Source organism: Cinclus cinclus, chromosome 1 (genome assembly GCF_963662255.1).
Source record: "Cinclus cinclus chromosome 1, bCinCin1.1, whole genome shotgun sequence".
Lineage (NCBI taxonomy): Eukaryota > Metazoa > Chordata > Aves > Passeriformes > Cinclidae > Cinclus > Cinclus cinclus.
The window spans coordinates 115,340,768-115,358,731 of record NC_085046.1 but is presented as its reverse complement, the minus strand read 5'-3'; the positions used below and the strand labels follow the sequence as shown (position 1 = coordinate 115,358,731).

The 17,964-nt window shown below is 37.7% G+C and overlaps 1 protein-coding gene across 2 annotated transcripts in view; it reads right to left on the bottom strand.

The window, feature by feature from the left end:
- Positions 1 to 5,314: 5,314 nt before the first annotated feature.
- The window catches only part of RAB2A (RAB2A, member RAS oncogene family), a 42,122-nt gene continuing 29,472 nt past the window's right edge, over positions 5,315 to 17,964 (bottom strand). For both annotated transcript variants that reach the window (XM_062489219.1, XM_062489227.1), the window contains exons 6-8: positions 16,804 to 16,915; positions 9,139 to 9,207; positions 5,315 to 6,938 (exon numbers count right to left, since the gene is read on the bottom strand). In XM_062489219.1, the coding sequence (XP_062345203.1) occupies positions 6,843 to 6,938; positions 9,139 to 9,207; positions 16,804 to 16,915 (277 nt within the window). In that variant the 3' untranslated portion in view covers positions 5,315 to 6,842. The remainder of the gene's footprint in view (positions 6,939 to 9,138; positions 9,208 to 16,803; positions 16,916 to 17,964) is intronic.

Genomic DNA, 17,964 nt, shown 5'->3' with positions numbered 1-17,964 from the left:
TTGAAGGAAAGCTGCTTTTCATCTTGCATAGCGATTGAATTAAACTGGAAAGCCAGGACGAAATGAAGTTACACACACCTTCAAAATAAAGCTCAAACCAAACAAAACCCCACCATTCAGATGGTGCTTGGCCAAAAATACAACTAATAGGCAAGTGCATTTTTTCTTCTGTGTTCCTTCTGAAGCCTTCTGCTGGTGGATGATCCAGGAGTCGGGATTTTTGCAGTTAAACAGGTGGGTCTGTGACCGACTGTGTCTCTAAATTTACATAGTGACATTATTAAAAGCAATCATCACTTCATCCAAAGTTGATAATTTTTTTTTAAACAGTGATAGTTAATACAGGTCTTCAAGAAGAATGGGGAACTGTAAATATGCTACTCTTTCTTGAATAATTTCCCTTAAACAGACACCCAAACTCCAAGAAGGAAAGAAGAAGGTAGGAGAAGTTACAAAAAGGAAGAGAAATAAACCAGAAAGAAAATAGAATTTGTCTTGGATAGGAACCCGAACAAAAGCCAAAGCACTTAATTTATGATGCACAGTGGTCAGTCGTGCACGAGGACACCTTTGTCTCTGGAGTTACGTGACTTTTCAGAAAACTTCTCAGACAGAATTACAATACTGCACATGAGTTCACAAACTTAATTTCTGCTTCACAGCAGTAACTCTGGGAGATGCCACAAGTGCTTTTGTTACTGTGCAGGAATACTTCTGAAATGAAAGCTGGACAACATTAGTCATGGAGGAGCAGCAGAGCCCATCCACTGGATTTTTGTGCACCACTGATTGCTGACAGACCTTCATCAGTGACCAGTTGACTTAGGTCAGTCAGTCACGTTTTGCTTAGAAGTGGCTGGATTGACTCTTGGGGCACCAGACACAGAAATCCTTTTGCATTCTGATATTCTCCATCTTAAGCACATTAGACATGACACTAACCAGCAACCCAAGGTCCAGTCATCCTCATAAATTAAAATGAGATTAAAAAAAAACCCAGAAGAAAATTCTGATCCTGACTACATTCAAGACAAAGCTCTTCTGCATCTGTATACAACACTCACAGACGGGTGTTGTGCATTGATTCAGGGTTTTTTTGAGCCAACAGCTGACAAATAAATTTGCCCATTTCCCCTGCTGCTGTCTCTGTACCTGTTCCTCCTCCTAAAAACCATTCATTCACAAGTGTCCTACAAATTCTGGACACTGCCTCAGCTCCAGTCTTAGTGCTGTCAAATGTGCACCTGCCAATAATGTCCAAATTTAAAAGTTCTTTCCTCACAGCTGGTCCAATCCTCAAGTAGCAACACTGGCCCAGGTGTAGCTGTCAGCGCTCAGGTGCTGGGCAATGCCTCAAACTGACAGCCTCTCCCTGCCTCATCTTGGGACACGGCAAGCAACCCCATGGATTTCTGTCTTCCCAAGTATCCTTGCTGTTTAATTGTTTTTTAAGGCACATTCTTTCAGACATTTCCTGTGTCTGAAAATGTTTTCCCATGCCATAATCAGAACATGCAGTGTTTACATGACTGCTTTAACCCAGACAATGTTAAACTGACAACTGTTAACATAGTTACCTTGGTCTCTTTTGAACTGTCCTCACACTTTAGGGTTTTCCACCCTCCCAGTATTTTATGTCTAAATCTAGAAAAAGTAATGGAACTGAGCTTCACTTAAGAAAGGCTAATCAGATCCTGCTGTTACAGCAAATGTACCATAGACCCAATCATCAACAAGACTGTCTAATATAAACATTTATATATCTGATTCTTTAATGAAAAAATTCTAAAAATCGTAACTGTGCTGGAGGTGTGGGGGGGAACTCCAGCAAACATACTGCCACAGACAATTTTACAAGAACTGTAATGTGGGAGAGGAATACAAATGGATGTACGGACTTCTAAATAAATGGTGAAGTAGGTTTTTCTGTACCTTATTTCACCCCTGTCTCACAGAGCTCTGGGATGTTGTGGTTAAATCCCACATCTAAGTATCAGGTATGTGTTCCAGTTTATATATCGAGACAAATGCCTATCACCACAACACAGATTAGCAACCAAACATAAATTTTTAACATTTATTTTTAAGTGAACAGTGTATCTGATGGTACAGAATAGCCATTTCTTTACTCAGCGCTCTCACAACAGTGTGCTTTTTTAGGCTGGGGTATAACTGACTGTGGAGCATATTGGGTTTGCCTTCTCCAGCTTGGGTTGCCTGTGGTAAAATTACTACAGCAACAATTTCTTTCCTCAAGCCAGTGCTAAAGTAGCAACACTTCCTCCCCCAATCCCCCTCCAGCTGCTAAGCAAAGAATAAACTTTTAGCTTTGCCCCTCCTTTATTGGAAGGGGAATAGGGTAATATGCTGTAATTGGTTTTCCATGTTTGCCAAGAGTCTGTTTCCTCTTATCATCCACAATATTTAACATAAGTCTTGTAATAGTTCCAAAAATAATAAAATCTGTCCCAAGAATAAAAATGATAGATCCACAACATGCTGTGTTTTTTTTTTTTTTGTCATGGTCTTGGTTTTGTAACATTCTGTTAGTAGTTTTTATTGCCTAATGTTGTGGTTTCTTTCATACGTGGCAGACCCAGTAAAGACATTTCATCAGCTACTTATACAGCAGCAGCCTAGATTATTTACAAATGGAGATTTCAGTAGAGTATTACAATAAATCACCACTGCATACTGTTCAAGTTACATTGTAGCAATGTGGCAGAACAGAACCCAGAGATTCTAGGGGGATGAACATTAAGTATACACAAATCATACAAATGATCTCAGCAAACAAATTTATTAAGATATCCAAATAAAACCTGTTAGTCTTCCTCTGTCTTCCCTATCTCCTCCCAGCAACAGTGGAAGAGAACTAGGCAAATTATATCCCCCCACACATGCAAACCAGTACACACAGTAGGTGTAACAAGTAGCAGAGCCCGTGCAATACTTCCTTCAAGATTTTATATCATGCAGCCAGATAGCACACATATCCCCCTCGCCCTCTGTCCCACCCTTCCACTCATAAAACAAATGCCCCATACTGGACAAATTCCTGTAAGCTTGGGAGTTACGGATATGGAGCAAGTAAAGACAGCATTCTGCTCACAGGATTTAGTTTGAACGAAACAATATGAAAAAAGAAAAGACAAAAAGGAGATAATACACAGGAGAAACTTGATTTAGAACAATAACAAAAGAAAAAAGCAAAAACAAGCAAAAAACCCCAAAAGACAAGACAAATCAACTAAAAAAACCTAAGAAGAAATTTGTAGGACACTCAGCATTATCAAAAGAATAGTCTGTTGAGAGGAATCACTGCCTCAGGCCTCAACATTTACAAAAGCAATACCCTACTGGTATCAACTAAGAGACAAACATAGACACATGGGGGGTGCCCTCTTTAAGACCACTTAAAAAAAAAAATCATGCAACGCTCAAAATTGTCTTCTATTACTTCTAAGTTTGTTTAATATGCTTTGTTTTTTTCATTCAGATTCAGTTTATCTGTATTTCTGAGCCTGAAAAGGCTTCAATTGCTTCCCAAGAACAGATTTAGTCCTCCAACAGTCATAGGTTATCTCTTAAGGTAGAAATAATTTTCCCAGTTTAAATGTATGCCATTAGTGCACCCTTCTAACCTGAACAACATATAAATGTTGCAGCTACGGGCTCTTCAATGGCCACAAGAAACTAAGCGCCACAAAAAGTGTTAACACAGCAGAAAGGGTACAATGATGTGGCAGGGGATGGAGCTCTCACTGCTTGCTAGGGGCTTCAAACACTTGTTACTTCGGCTTATCAGCAAGTGTTTTGGCAGTCCTTTTACCTTAAGCTCACTGCTGAGTCTGATCTGGACAAGAATAAATCAGAATGACTGATGCCAAAAGAGACACACAGGTCTAAGACTGAGGGGGAGTTCCTAATTGTTCTTCACTGACTGCCAAAATTCCAGGAGCATTTAATTTTTAGCAGAAATGGAAGAGACAAGTTTTTAGTCATGCTTAGAGAGCTTATCACCCCAATCTTTTTTATTTTTTTTTTTTAACTACACTTTATACCATATTCTAAACTGGGACTAAGGGAAAACTTGCACCTTGGAATAATTTTAAAGTGGCAGTGGTTTCACATTATATGTAACACCTGTACAAGTTCCTGGAAAACAATTACATGCTTTTGTTCTTTGGTTGTAAAAATGCAACCAACAAAAGCAAACTGGAATTCAACATGAAATCTCAGCAAGTTGCCACTCAGGTACAACTAAAACTGAAACCTGTGAAAGAATCATCTTGTTAAAGCATATGCTTTGGAAGTAAACCCTCCTGCTAAGTCCCATGCTGTAAAATTTTAAAATTCTAATTGGAAAAAACAGCAACAGGGCTTCTCAAAAAGAACCCCTACAAAAATACAGAGATTCCTGTAGCAACAAAAGGTTTTCGTGTGCATAAAGTTTGTGACAAAAAGCCAGCCACAATGTGCGGAAATTTCAGTTTTGTTCTAGCTACTCTTTGAAAGTACCACAGTCTTAACATAATGTACAGTCTAAGACTAGCATGTGAGCCAGGGCCAAACCAGCAGGATCAGCAATTGATTGCATACATGACTTTAAGTCACAGCATATTCCCCCTGCCCCTCTCACCCCCCAAAAAGCAGCACAGGTGGCTCTTTATTATAGCAGCTCTGGATTCCTGGGCAATTCTACACCTTTTCAGTGTTTTCAGAAAATGAGACTGTCAGAAGCTTTCAGTTTTTTTCAAATCAACACCACTTGAAACAGCATGAATTTTTGTTCTTCTCACAGTGGTGTACAAATCTGCCCCCCCACTCCCTTAATGGACAATTTTTATGGCGAAGTTTATTACCCTTTGTAATGAAGCTCAGGTTGCTATATAAGAGCACACTTTTCTCTCATCTCAAACAACTGAATTCTACAACCTTGCCAAGTTAAAAAAAACCTTCATGTAGTTAATTCAGGCTAATAGTCTTGTTCGTTTACTCCTTCTTGTAAAGAGCTAGTTAGGACACGCCAATTTTCCCTTGTCATCCATGCAGTTCAGCCCTATGGTTTTACTGTCATGCAATTTTCAAACTTAAACTGAAACAACAAGTGTGTGCTATAAATGCAAACTTTGTATAATAAACAGATAACAGTTGAAAGTATGTAAATAGAGTAACCTGCTGAAAACAATTATATTACCTTGCTGAAAATACTCCTAAATGTGTAAAAAAAGAACTGAAGTCAGCAACTAACATAAATCTATACTGGTTCCCCCTTCTTCAAGATACCAACAAAAGGTTCCACACCATTTTTTCAAATTTTATTTTATCTCAGAACCACTGCTATGTTACACCCGTCAGGCTGAAGTTTATTCACTCTGGATGTTTAAGTTCTGACAACCAGAATGGGTGACATGAAGATCCCTTGCCCGCAGTGTTGTGTTGCAGTCCATATTGGTCCAGTAAGACAGAAGTTTTACAGTCATTGCCTGCCCCCAACCCCTTTATTTCCCCCAATACATGAAGCAAGGCCTAGCATTAGTGTCACCCTTTTTTCTGCAATTATTTAAATAGGATGAGATGGAAACTCAGTTGTTTGCACATTCGTATGAAAGGTGACATGAACGTTCTGTATTTTAACAAATAAACACTTAAATACAGGATTTTGTTTTGCAGTGTTGCAACCCTTCTCGTTGAGGAAAAATATGCCCCACCCCAGCCATCACCATAATAAGTAACAAAACATTTGTAGTTTTGATTTTCATCAAGATTTCCAAACTGGCAGATTTTATTTTCACACCCTCTTCACAATAGACAAGATGCTTACCATATATTTAGGATTACACGTTGTCACTAAAAGAAAACTTTACACAACCACTATACATATAGGTTGAAAAACTGTCCTTGCATGAAAAATATACCTAGAAATCAAGTGGTAAACAAGAAAAAACCCACTGAGAAGATTAACGTTTTTAAAATGTGCCATTTTAAATTTATCAACTCCTCCTCTGCTTTTTATTCATACTCTGTTTTCACCTATTGTATTTGTTAAGGCAAACAGCTAATCCATTTCTGAAGAGGTGTTGTGGAAATTGTGGATAAACAGCAAACATTTGGCATTAAAATAGATAGCACGTATGTAGCCTCTAGTAATATACATTAAGCATCTCTCTTGGACTTCAGGATAATGACAGGGGAGCATGAACATGCTAACAATGTCAAAAAGGCTTAAAATTTAGCATCCAAGCAATTCCTAATAATGCTTCTGTAGTTTTCAAGCTCTAAGTAGTATAGATTTTATGCAAATGCATTAAAGAATTCTAGCTTGGCAAGTACACCCAAGCAGGTTATTAAACTATATATACAGAAAGTGATAAATACAGAATTAAAAGAGTCCTTCCGCTTCTCTTCATAGCCTTGAAAATTGACAAAAAACTTGAGGACAGTTCTACAATATTAAACATTAGGTAACCTCAGGAGCTGGGAAACCTAACTACACAAACTGATTAAAATACTCAGATGACTTTGTAGTGTTTAATACAATTCAGTTCGTAGTCAAGGGCACAAGACAACATTTAACAAAAATAATCACATCAATTGACCTAGAAATCAAATGTAAATAGATATGAATACAATCTCCAAAATCTGTCTTTAAGTGAACATTAACCATTTATTCAAAGTTATACAAGAATCTGAAGGATAAAGTCTTCTGCAACAGGAAACCAACTTACAAGTTTCATGTCTCAGTTGAATTGAAGTGGAGGCGAGCGGGGCAGGGGGAGGGAAGGGTGAACAAACAAGTAAGTAGGCCCTATCCAGGCAGCTAGAAAGTAAAAACAGGCTCAACAGCAGCCTCCTCCAGCTTGTTGTCCTCCCTGATTGCCTGCAAGTGTTGCATTGGTGGCAGCATGTTGAGGGCCAATTTTTATGCCATTTGCCTGAAATGAAGTTAATACACAGCATAAATATTTCAGAATATACTTGAAAAGCTACTTTTTCTACTTAGAAGATCATATAACAAGTTCCCTAAATGTATGCAATAAATATAGCAAAGTTTGTAATTGTTCCCCAGAATGTTCCTAGTGATTAAATATTATTTAAAGTAAGATTACTTCCTTCTCATTTAAATTTTATCTCCATGTTACACTCTGTAGCTTAAACTCCTTAGAAAAAAAAAACAGAGCAAGAATTGTATTTAAATACTACTTAGCATATGGCTTAAAAATACATAGCATTTCCTAAGAATGTATAACCTCTCCCCTCTTGCCAAAAATCTCCACTAGTTTAATAGTTTAATATAAAACTTTTCCTCTCTAGACAGCATTTCTTTCTGTGTTGAATCAGCTGTAGAGGCTAAGGGCATACGAGTGTTCTGTGTCATCAATAATTTCTGTGATCCCAAAAGACATGGCTACTTGCCAAGAACCCACACACAGCGCAGCTCTTTCATTCATCAAAATCACACTTATATCTTAACCCTCGCTCCCTCAAGTGGATTTTACCTAAAAATACAGCACTTTGAGAAAAGTAATACAGTAGCTTCAGAAATTAAGCTCTTAAGGAAACTTTGCGTCACAGCAAATCTCAGATTTATGGTGCTTGGCAGTTGTTCTGCAGCAGTGGTAGCCTTCGGGTTTCTGGCACTCGCTCAGTATTGACAGCAGCTGATGTGGTTTCTTTTCGCTCTTTGACTCCTCTTTAATAAAGAGCATGCCCTATGGCTCATTGGTTTTGCCTCCTCTGGGCTGATAGCAACTTCTTGAGGAATCAAGGAGCCAGACTTGGCATAAAGCCAAATAAGTAGCACGGACTGTTGGCTCTTGACAGCATATTGCAATCAAAGCTCCGTAAGGCACAGTAAAGCAGTCAGCTACTATATGAAACTCGACAGATACAACGAGCATGCTTTTTCAGTCACTCTGAATGCTCTCCAATTTATATTGCGCTACCAACTGCATTTTCTTCAGGAAAGATGTGAAAGATGATTTTCAATTTTTTCATCAGTGAACTGAATTTAAGAAGTGTTTCACCAGAAGGCACACACACTTTCCAGTCAGAATTAGTTTAGAGGATTACTATTCAAGTCTTACTTAGATACAGGTTTCCTGATGCACTACTCTGCACACTACTGAAGTTCCTAATTTTTTTCCTCTCTGAAGTCACGAGTAATATTTTCAATAGTCCCAATTTTCTCATGTTGAAATATACTGAGCAGAAAGACATGAAGCTACTTAATTTGAGTCCTGCCAATTCCCTTCTTACTCTGAACAATACTGCAAGGACAGTAATGTTTAAGAGAAGCATCACACTGCCAGTCTGGGCACACCTCTCCACAGAGCAGAAACAGAACAGAGTGGTGGTGCAGATTTTCACATATGGTTTCAGTAAGCACCTCAGCAACAATATTCAGGGACACACAGGATAAAAAAAACCCAACCCGATCTTCAGAAAAGACTGATCACCTCACATTGTCAAATTTTCTATGGGACTTAACAGAGAGCTTATACAATCTTAACATTTCTACACAATACTAATGTTATGAAGTGCAGCACAGTAATTTCAAAATTCCAGAGACATTATACATCTAGCTATTTTCTTTTTTTCTAGCTCTTTTCTTTTTTCCTTTCTAGCTCTTGTTCCCCCTTCTCCAGCTCTCCACCCTCATACCAAACAAGCAAAGAAAGGCACAGGTAAGAATAATCTAATTTCAGTAATATGCATAAGCAAAATGACTTATCTTTTATTCCCCACAGTATCCAGCCACCTAAACCAGGAACATTTCAGAAGTCTTTTATGTAACTCTCAAAGCAATCCCTCCCCTACACTGGACAGCTCATGGAGTGCATCTGGCATATCAACATGGTCCCCCATTTACATAGTGGAAAATTATCTTTGAAAACAGATGACACCATATGGAGAAGTGGATGAAAGTGGATTTTCTTCTCTTTTGGGGATTTATATTATTTTGTGATGCTTCATGGATGGATAGGGTCACTTATTTTAATCCATTTTTATCACAATGGCAGACAATTCTACATCCAAATTGAACACAGACAAATCTTTTACCGTCCAGCCTTCCAGGGAAGGTGAATTTTGTACTTTTAAAAAGCAGAGAGTGCACAGAGTACTAAAACTTACCTCATTATTAATGTCAAAAACGCCTTCCTGGATCTTCTCGTAGATCTCCTTTGCAGTGTTAATAAATGCCTAAAACAGAGGAAAAAAAAGACCACAGACACAATGAACGTGATACCCTTTGGTGTAAGATGCACTAATTGGAATTCAATCTCATGTGCAGTTGCTTCAGTGAGACTTTCCTTCCTGACCTCTGCAGAAACAGGTATGACAACAGCATCCTATAACCCACCCTGAAGTGGCAATGGATCACACGCTGTTTACAAAAGCAGTGGCATTTTCATAACATCTGTACACTACAATTTGTGATCCAGTAATTACAGAGAAAAAGTGGGTTTTAAGATATATAAATTACTTTTAAATTATTTATTTCTGACCCTTATGGATAGATTGTGTGGCAGATGGTTTCCCCTACCCTTAATATCTTTGTAATAGGCCACTCTAGATTAGAGTGCTTAGCAACATAAAACCACAGGGTACTTACAATGATGATGTAAGGATGCTGTCTGCTGGATGAAACCTTACGCTATCATTTAATAGTCACCTAATTTTAAGAACGGATTCTCTTTAATTAATCTTGCATACAATGGGCAACAGACATCTTAACAGCAGAAAGGAGAGGCCCCAGGTTTTATAACTACTTCTAAAAATCTATTGTTTAAATTCAGAGAAGATACTTTGACTCCCAGGTCTGAAAAAGTGAGTGATATAAATGTTTTTGGTTAAAGTCTGCAACCAATGATTCCACTCTTCATCTCTCATTTAGCTTTATAGGTCAAGTAATGCCTAAAATAATGTATAATTTAGGAGGTGATTAACAGCAGCTAGTAATTACAATAAACATACAGTTCTTTTTGTTTTAAAATACCAACACCACGCAATCATACAAGACATGCTACCTTTTGCACAACCCTATTACAGCAAATACAGATCTAATTCAAATATAAAAAAGTAAACAGGGTTCATGGAGAGGAACAAATCATACCTTTCCTCATTTCTACACTGGAAGCATTTGACTGCTGAACTTGCCACCAGAGCTTTGTTTCCTAATTAACAGGACTGATATGTTTTCACCTTTAAAGGCCTTACAGCTCCCCAGAGTAATCAATCTACTGCAGCTCAATTACTGCACCAAGCACACACCACAGCCAGTGAAGGAGACTTGAACGACTGCAGCAGGAGCACAGAGATATGAATATGCATAAACTCTAAGTGGGTGATCGAATCATCACAGAGGGTCATGAGAATTTGCAGCAAAATAATGAGAAGAATTAATCATTGCAGATTCACAAGGCACTTAGGAAGTGAGTTCGTTTTTCAAACACGTGTTAGAGTTGAGAAGGAAAATTGGCTTTCAGCCAACTACAAATTGATTCAAATTCCTCAGAATCTGAAGTTTTCCATGTAGGAAAATATTCAAACTTATCTTTGTTCCTGATAACATACTAATTATTGTAATGGCCTCATACATGCCCAGGGTGTAAGTCAACTTCAAAATTCACACAGCTGGATTCTGTGAGGATACTTGCTTCTACTTCAGTGGGACATTAAACAGAACTTGAAGTCTTAAAAACGCGTTACGATAACTTCATGTAAACAAGCACTTAACAACTGGCACTTCTAACAGTTCTAGAAGATCCTGGCTTAAGTACACCAAGACTCTTAGAATTAATTTAATGAGAATTACATTAAATCTATAGAAATTACTTTAGAGCAACAAGCTAGAATTTTAACAGACTCCAAACTAATACAACTGAGAATAAATTAACTTCTGGATACTCTACTCAGGAGCAGTCATTATAGCAATGCATCTATCCTTACAAAAAACAGTAAAATGCACTGGAAAACAGCACTGCACAAACACAAAATTCCTTCTGTTACTACAAATGTACTGCATAAAGCAAAAGAGCACACCGAGTTCAGTACAGTATATTTTAATATTGAACATGTTGGCCAAGAAACTGTTGATTTGAAAAATCCAAATATTCCATTAATCTCAGTTCTATCATTTCACAGTTCTCTTGAAGTCTGACTACCACACTCCCATCAGTCATTCTGGTCCATGACATATTTAGTGTTAAAACAGCACATACTATTACTCTTCATAGCAAAATACCAGGTTGCACTGGGCCACAGAAGTAATTCCTATTTGAAAACAAATAAGAATTTAGCATTTAAGTCTACCTCACATTTTCTCTTCTTTGTAAGTATCCTAAAAAACTGCTACTAATCAGCCATTAAGAGACCCGAATTCCTTGACATTTCCATTTGTTTCTCATATCCATGTATTTTAAGCTAACTTATGGTTCCAAGTGTAAGCAGACTCAATCACCTGAGAGCATCACTAAAACAGCAGTCTACCTACTTCAAGAGTATCAGATCAGATTTGGCATTGCATGCTAGTGTTCCCATTAGCAAGGACAAGAAGGTGAACTTGGTAGAATTGACATCTTCCAAAAACCTCTTAATACTGCATGTTCTAACTCTTATTTGGAACATGCAGTATACTATAAACTCTTAATTATTTATAGGCAGTTTATCCTATTTTCAGATTAACTGAACCATAAATGCAGAGAGTGATTTCCCTTCAAATCCAGTTTAGATTTATTAGACCACATGCAGGGGACTGCAAGTACACAGCTGTAGCACCTCACATGCCAAACTTGGATCCAGGTGCAGTTTAGCCATTTCCACACAAGACTTCACCAGCAAGCCCACAAGGGTTCAGCTGGCTGCCTACCAAGCCTACTGCAGTCACACTTTACATTGCCATAATACTGCTGCTACTAAAACACTGGACAAAGATACTCATGCCTTCCCATCCCAAATCAGGCCAGCTTCATTTTCACCACTCCAGGGGAGGCAGTACCAGACTCATCCTGCATTTGTACATAACCACCTGAAAGATGGCAATGCCCTGGTACACAGCACCGCTATGACTCATAAAAGGAAGTGAGAGACTTTGGCAAAATCAGTACACTAGACTTCCAAATACAAAAATCCTTGACTACATTTTGGGAAAATTCAAGATAACAATGTACCTTCAGGAAAATATCTACATTTAATGTTTAGCTCTTGGTCATTTTCTAAATCACAACTTACTGATGCTTTTATGCATGAGACTGCTGAATATAACAGTATCACAGCATTAAAAAAGGTTGTATAGAAGTTATTCAGTGATTTGTTTTAATGTAAAGTGTTTTTTAATTGTGTGCTCATTATAACTAGGTTCCCAAATAACAGCAATATCCCTTTGAGGAAAAGTGCATTACTGTACAAGTGGGAAAGTGAGTCTTGCAAGATACAATCTGCCTGTTGTGTCATGCCTGCACCTACTGCAAAGCCAACAAAAGAGGCTTTTAAATCACAATATATGAGTATAATATCACTATAGGTTATTTGTATAAGGAGTTTCCCAGATCATATTGCAACATGAGAATCAATACTTGCCCCAAAAAAATCCCCCAAACAACCCAACACTGCAACTAACAAACATTACAGATACTGCATTTAAAGGTAAATTAATCCTACAGACACTGAATGTAGAATTAAATAAACTTCAACATTCATGTAATTACACAAATAAACAAGAAGCACAGTTTTGCTACCTTTGAGACAAATCCAGGAAGAATGAGTTCTGTAACTGATAAAAACAATGCAAGAAACATGTAAGGGAGTAAGTTCCTGATACCTCTGTCTCACGGAAGCTATGCAAGAGTAATAATAAGCTAGGGGCACCAGAACTTGAGCAGTAGAACAGCTACATTCAGTTTTCACTTATAGATAACATGTCACTTGTCTTTCTAAGAAAGCTAAAGGCAGGACAAGGATCTGAGGACTTTGCTATAAGCTGAGCATGACAGGAAAAACTTGTAAATGAATCACTGGTACTTTTCAAAATTCAAGACTTTACAAGTTCATCTTTGCCTAAAATCAGGTACGAGTTCACGTTCAGCACGGCCAGCTCGTGGAACATGCTGCCCTCTGGTGGCAATGTTAAAATTAAATTGAATGCGTGGAAATAAAAATTGGGCAATCCTTATTTCCTGCATTCTTTCTTACAATTAATTACGTGAGGAATGCTTAAAGGTTAAATATATCACAAATTCTAAAGCATGACCCACCAACACCTAGAATTTCTTCCTCCTCTCCAACTTCCTATCTTATCTTTCAGCAGTAAGATATGATATAGTTAGATTACTCTACTATTTAAGAATGCATTTGGAAACAGCAACAACACAGACAACAAATGGATTTATACCTAAAGCATTCACCATCCCAGTGTGTAAGTGGTGCTGGATGGCCACTTAATAAAGTTAGATTCCAAAGCTCTGAGCAGCTCTTTCATGCACCTACAGTAAGGCAATGCTTTTTACAGCTAAATGATCTTTCAGGAAGAAGCCTAGTACACTAAAAGGATGCAGAGGGGTTAATTACAAACAGTAGCAAGGTGCTATATAAGGAACCCACACCCCAAAAAGCACCCCAATGCATTTGTAACCTTATATTTGAAGTATAGGTGCAGACACAAACCAGAACTTGACAGCAACTTCTTTCTGTCCCTGTTGAGGCACAATCTTTACGACAAACTTATTGAGCCACTGCACATTACCTACCGCTCAAACTGACTTAAAAAGTCCTCTAACTGTTGAACAGTTACATAGGACACAATACTTGAGGAAGAAGAGAGAAACACCCCCCCAGAACTAGGAGTCCATTTCTTCAAGAATCTACAGGTCAGGCAGGCAGTATCATATATTTCATGCTCTTCTATAAAGCTTGAAACACACAGTTAACAGAGACCTTTTATTCTCATCATACTCTGAGATGCTCAGAACCACGGCAGAGCCAGCACTCCTTACTGTGAAGTTGGGGCACAATCCAAGGATCTGCCACAAGCAGCTAAAAGCTGTATATCCTCATTACAGCCAGGTGTCCTGTCCCTTCTGCCTTCCTCAGTTGACCTGACATGAGCTTCAATCCCATTTTCATATGGGAGAAACTGGCAAAAAATTTCAGCTTTGCACAGCTGAAAGGTCACAGAACTTTGATTTCTAGGATCTGGAAGGAACACTGGTTTTGATACAAATTAAGATCAACCTAACTTTTGGGTGGGTGTTTCTTGGGCTTTTTAAAAGACTCATGACACAGAAATCCTGCTAGTTACATTACCTCTTGTGTGTCACTTTACCTTGCTAGGAAAACTATTAACATCCTATGACTTTCAAGCTTTATTAACTAAATCCCTGCTTGCTGTATTACCATATCAAATAACTGTTTATTTCCCAGCTATTAGTTGTTTTCAGGAAGGGATGGAAGGGAAATAAAGCACACTCTAAAAATCAGTTCAACTTCAGATGCCTCTAAGAATCTAATCTTCCCATGAGATTTTCACTTTTACCCTTCAGAATATTACAAAAGGCCATTTCCTTTCTCTTAACTGTGCCACTGTTGAAGCTACAGGAGCCTTGAATATTCATTATCCATTTAAGCAGAAGTATGAAAGAAGCTGCCTGAGGAGAAAATTAAGTTACAACTGAGACTGAACCATTGACTGACCATCAAACTCCATGTAGCAGGAAGTGCTCCATTGCTCAGTTAAAACCACGAGTCTACTCAGATTTAATCCTAAATAATGAATTCATTATTGCATTCTATTTATGTGCAGACAACTTGGAAAAACACAAACAATGCTCTTAAGTTTGGCATAGGCACCCTTCTGTGTGTGAAACAACTTACTAACAACATCTCCCACTCTAAGTGTCAGTGATAGGCTCGTATCTCAAGTGGTAACATTGGTACATTGGTAACTCAAGTGAGGTCAGCTTCTGAACAGTGATGTTGTCTAGCACTGCTTTGACCAGCATCCAGAAAACTTTCTGGCTTAGGATTGGTCACATCATAAATCATTATTAAAAGTAACAGTCCAGAATGAAGTAGTAATGCATGAAGTTACTGTAGCTTCCCAAATACAACTAGGTATCCTTACTTCTTGAGAGTCAGTGTGCATAAATGGATTCAAACACTGATAAGGCAGGGACAAGGAGTTAATAAGCACCATGTGCTATAGAGGACTACATGGTCATCCTGAGGTCATGCTGGTGATTCTACTTTGCCTCTGCCCAAGCAGTAAGCTCTTAGCAAACTCTGAACTGCAGGTTGCAGGTGACAGCACAATTAATGGTCATATACTACTGCTGAACTATCAATGAAAAGACTAATGTGGTAAAATTGCTAACATCTCTTGCAAACAAGACAAAAAATTATTATGTATTACATGTTAGTTTAATGAAAATAATGGATGTTATGATTAAAACAAGTGCAAACCTGCCTGGGGTTCAGACCCCAGCCTTATGTGTGTACAAGTGAAAAGCCTCCCAATGGACATCATGGTGTTTTCTTAGAAAAAGTAAATAAGCAGTACTGAAGTCTGCAAACAGTGTATCAGCATGCACATTAACCATCCACAATTCAACACAGTAGGGCAAATATGATAACCAAGATTCTCAAAGTTAGTAAGATTCTACAGCAGTCTACATGGTACTGTGTTTTGGATTTACAACTAAAATAATGTTGATAACAAACCAATGTTTTAGCTACTGCTGAGTGTCAAGGTTTTCTGTTTCTTACACTGCCTTCTCTTGACAGTGATTAGGCTTAGGGTAGGCAAAATCATGGGGGACACAAACCAGCCATGACAGCTGACCAGAACTGGCTTGAGAGGTACTTCATAATATATAATATAACACTCAAGAATAAAAACCAAAGGGTAATCAAAGTCACTGTTTCTCAGAGACTGGCTGAGATTCAATTTGTTTGTAGGAAGTTGTGAGTGACTGCCTTTCTATCACTCTTCACCTGTTTCTTTCCTTCACTTTTAAAACTCCATCTCAGGCCCTGATAAAGGGCCTTTGGTTCTTCTGGTTCTTTCCCCCATACTGCTGGACAGAGACTGAGTGAGAAACTTGGTGAGTATTGACTTGCAGCAGAGCTCAGCCCACCATGACTACCCTTCAAGAAAGGAAAGCAGTAAACCAAGGTGAGAGATTCAAGAACTCTCATGTCCTGAAATGTGAACTATAAGCCAAACTTCAAAAAACTAAGTTCTTTAAAGCAGCAAAACCAGAAAAACTTATTCAGATATATAGCAGACTACAGTAACCAAGACAATGACCTCTTCATCAGCTCTGCAGAAGACCAAAAAGAGAAGCTGTTTGCAAACTGAAGATTCCTACTAGGTAGTAGAAAGGAAAGATGATGACAGTACAAATATCAAAGCACTACAAGAGACTGGTCTGAAGAGCTCGTGATATACCAGGAGCCTTTAGAACAGGTTACAGTGATATCTGCCAAGAATACCAATAGCTTGGCTTGCTTCATACTAAGCAAATCTATTCTAGCCTTACTTCTTAGATTTCATGGCACACAGAAGTTAGCCATTTCTCTGATAAAATACTTCAAAAAAGCCCATAAATACATTAATTAGGAAGTCTCAACAATATAATTAGTGCTGTGTAACTAATTACAACATAGACATTGTCTTTCTCATAATATAAAGAGTAGTTAATTCAAGTTAAGGAACCCAAAATCTAGAGGAACAGTATCTACACAAACAAATGTAACTTCAGTCAACTGTTTTAGTAAAAAGCTAGTGTTGAGCAAAGTTACCTCCTCTACGTTGGAAGCAGTTTTGGCAGATGTCTCCATAAAGATAAGTCCGTGCTCTCGTGCAAATGCTTCACCCTCCTCTTTCTTAACTTCTCGTCTAGATTCTAAGTCACTAAGATAGAAGAAAAAAACCGAAAGTTAAATTACATGGTCTAACATGTTCATACAAAGAAAGATTATTCTTCACATGCTATGCTTGTAAGCCTAAGAAGCCAAGAGCACCCATCAGAACTTGGTTGTCAAGCCGTTAAGTAAAGCAGAACTATTGTAAGCCCTGCACTTACAGTATATGGAATAGTCACAGGCATCAATCACATTTACTTGAGCTATACATCCTAGCTGACTTAAATCTTATCAAAGATTTCATGAAATAGCTTGCTACAGGATGAGTGTGCATTTATCTATGTATTCCTTGAATACTTTAGACATTGTATTTTCAGTACATATAACACTTCTATTATAATATTATCTACCACTTCAATACTATAAAGCTGAGCTGAAAAAGCAGCTTTAGAAATGATTTATTAACAATTAAAAATAGAATATTTTTTTCTATTCAGTAGCAAAACTTCATATAGTCAATTTATTTTCTGATAAAAAAACCCCTTAAAAGCAGAAGTAAGTTCTTTTGAACTACATTAGGCGTTCTCTCCCAGTAAGTTAGCATTTAGGTTGTGAAACTCCTGACCCTCCAGCAGCAAAAGAAATTGAAGTAACTGTTACACAAGTTCTTGCTTCCTGGTTTCCAAGCAATTTATTTCAAAGTTACATATTACCCAAAAAAGCAGAGAAAAACCCTCTTGGACTGGACAACTAGAGACAAATCTATTTCCCTAAGTCATACAGACACAAGTATTCTACCCTTACTTTTAAAAGGTTCTTTAAGAACAAGGAATTCACAGTTTATCCTTCTTTGTAAGTACATCACATCTTGAACAATAAAAACAATGCATTTATTATTGATGTGTAAGTGTAAAATATGCATTTCAATGAATTTTCATCAAAGCTGTATATGTATAAATATTTTCTTAGATACAATTTTTTAACTAAACAGCATACAAATATATATATTTGATTTGCAGTCATTATACAAACTATCATACTAGACTTCAGTGCTTGCCAACTTGGCAATCATGCACATATAAAAAAAAACATAATACT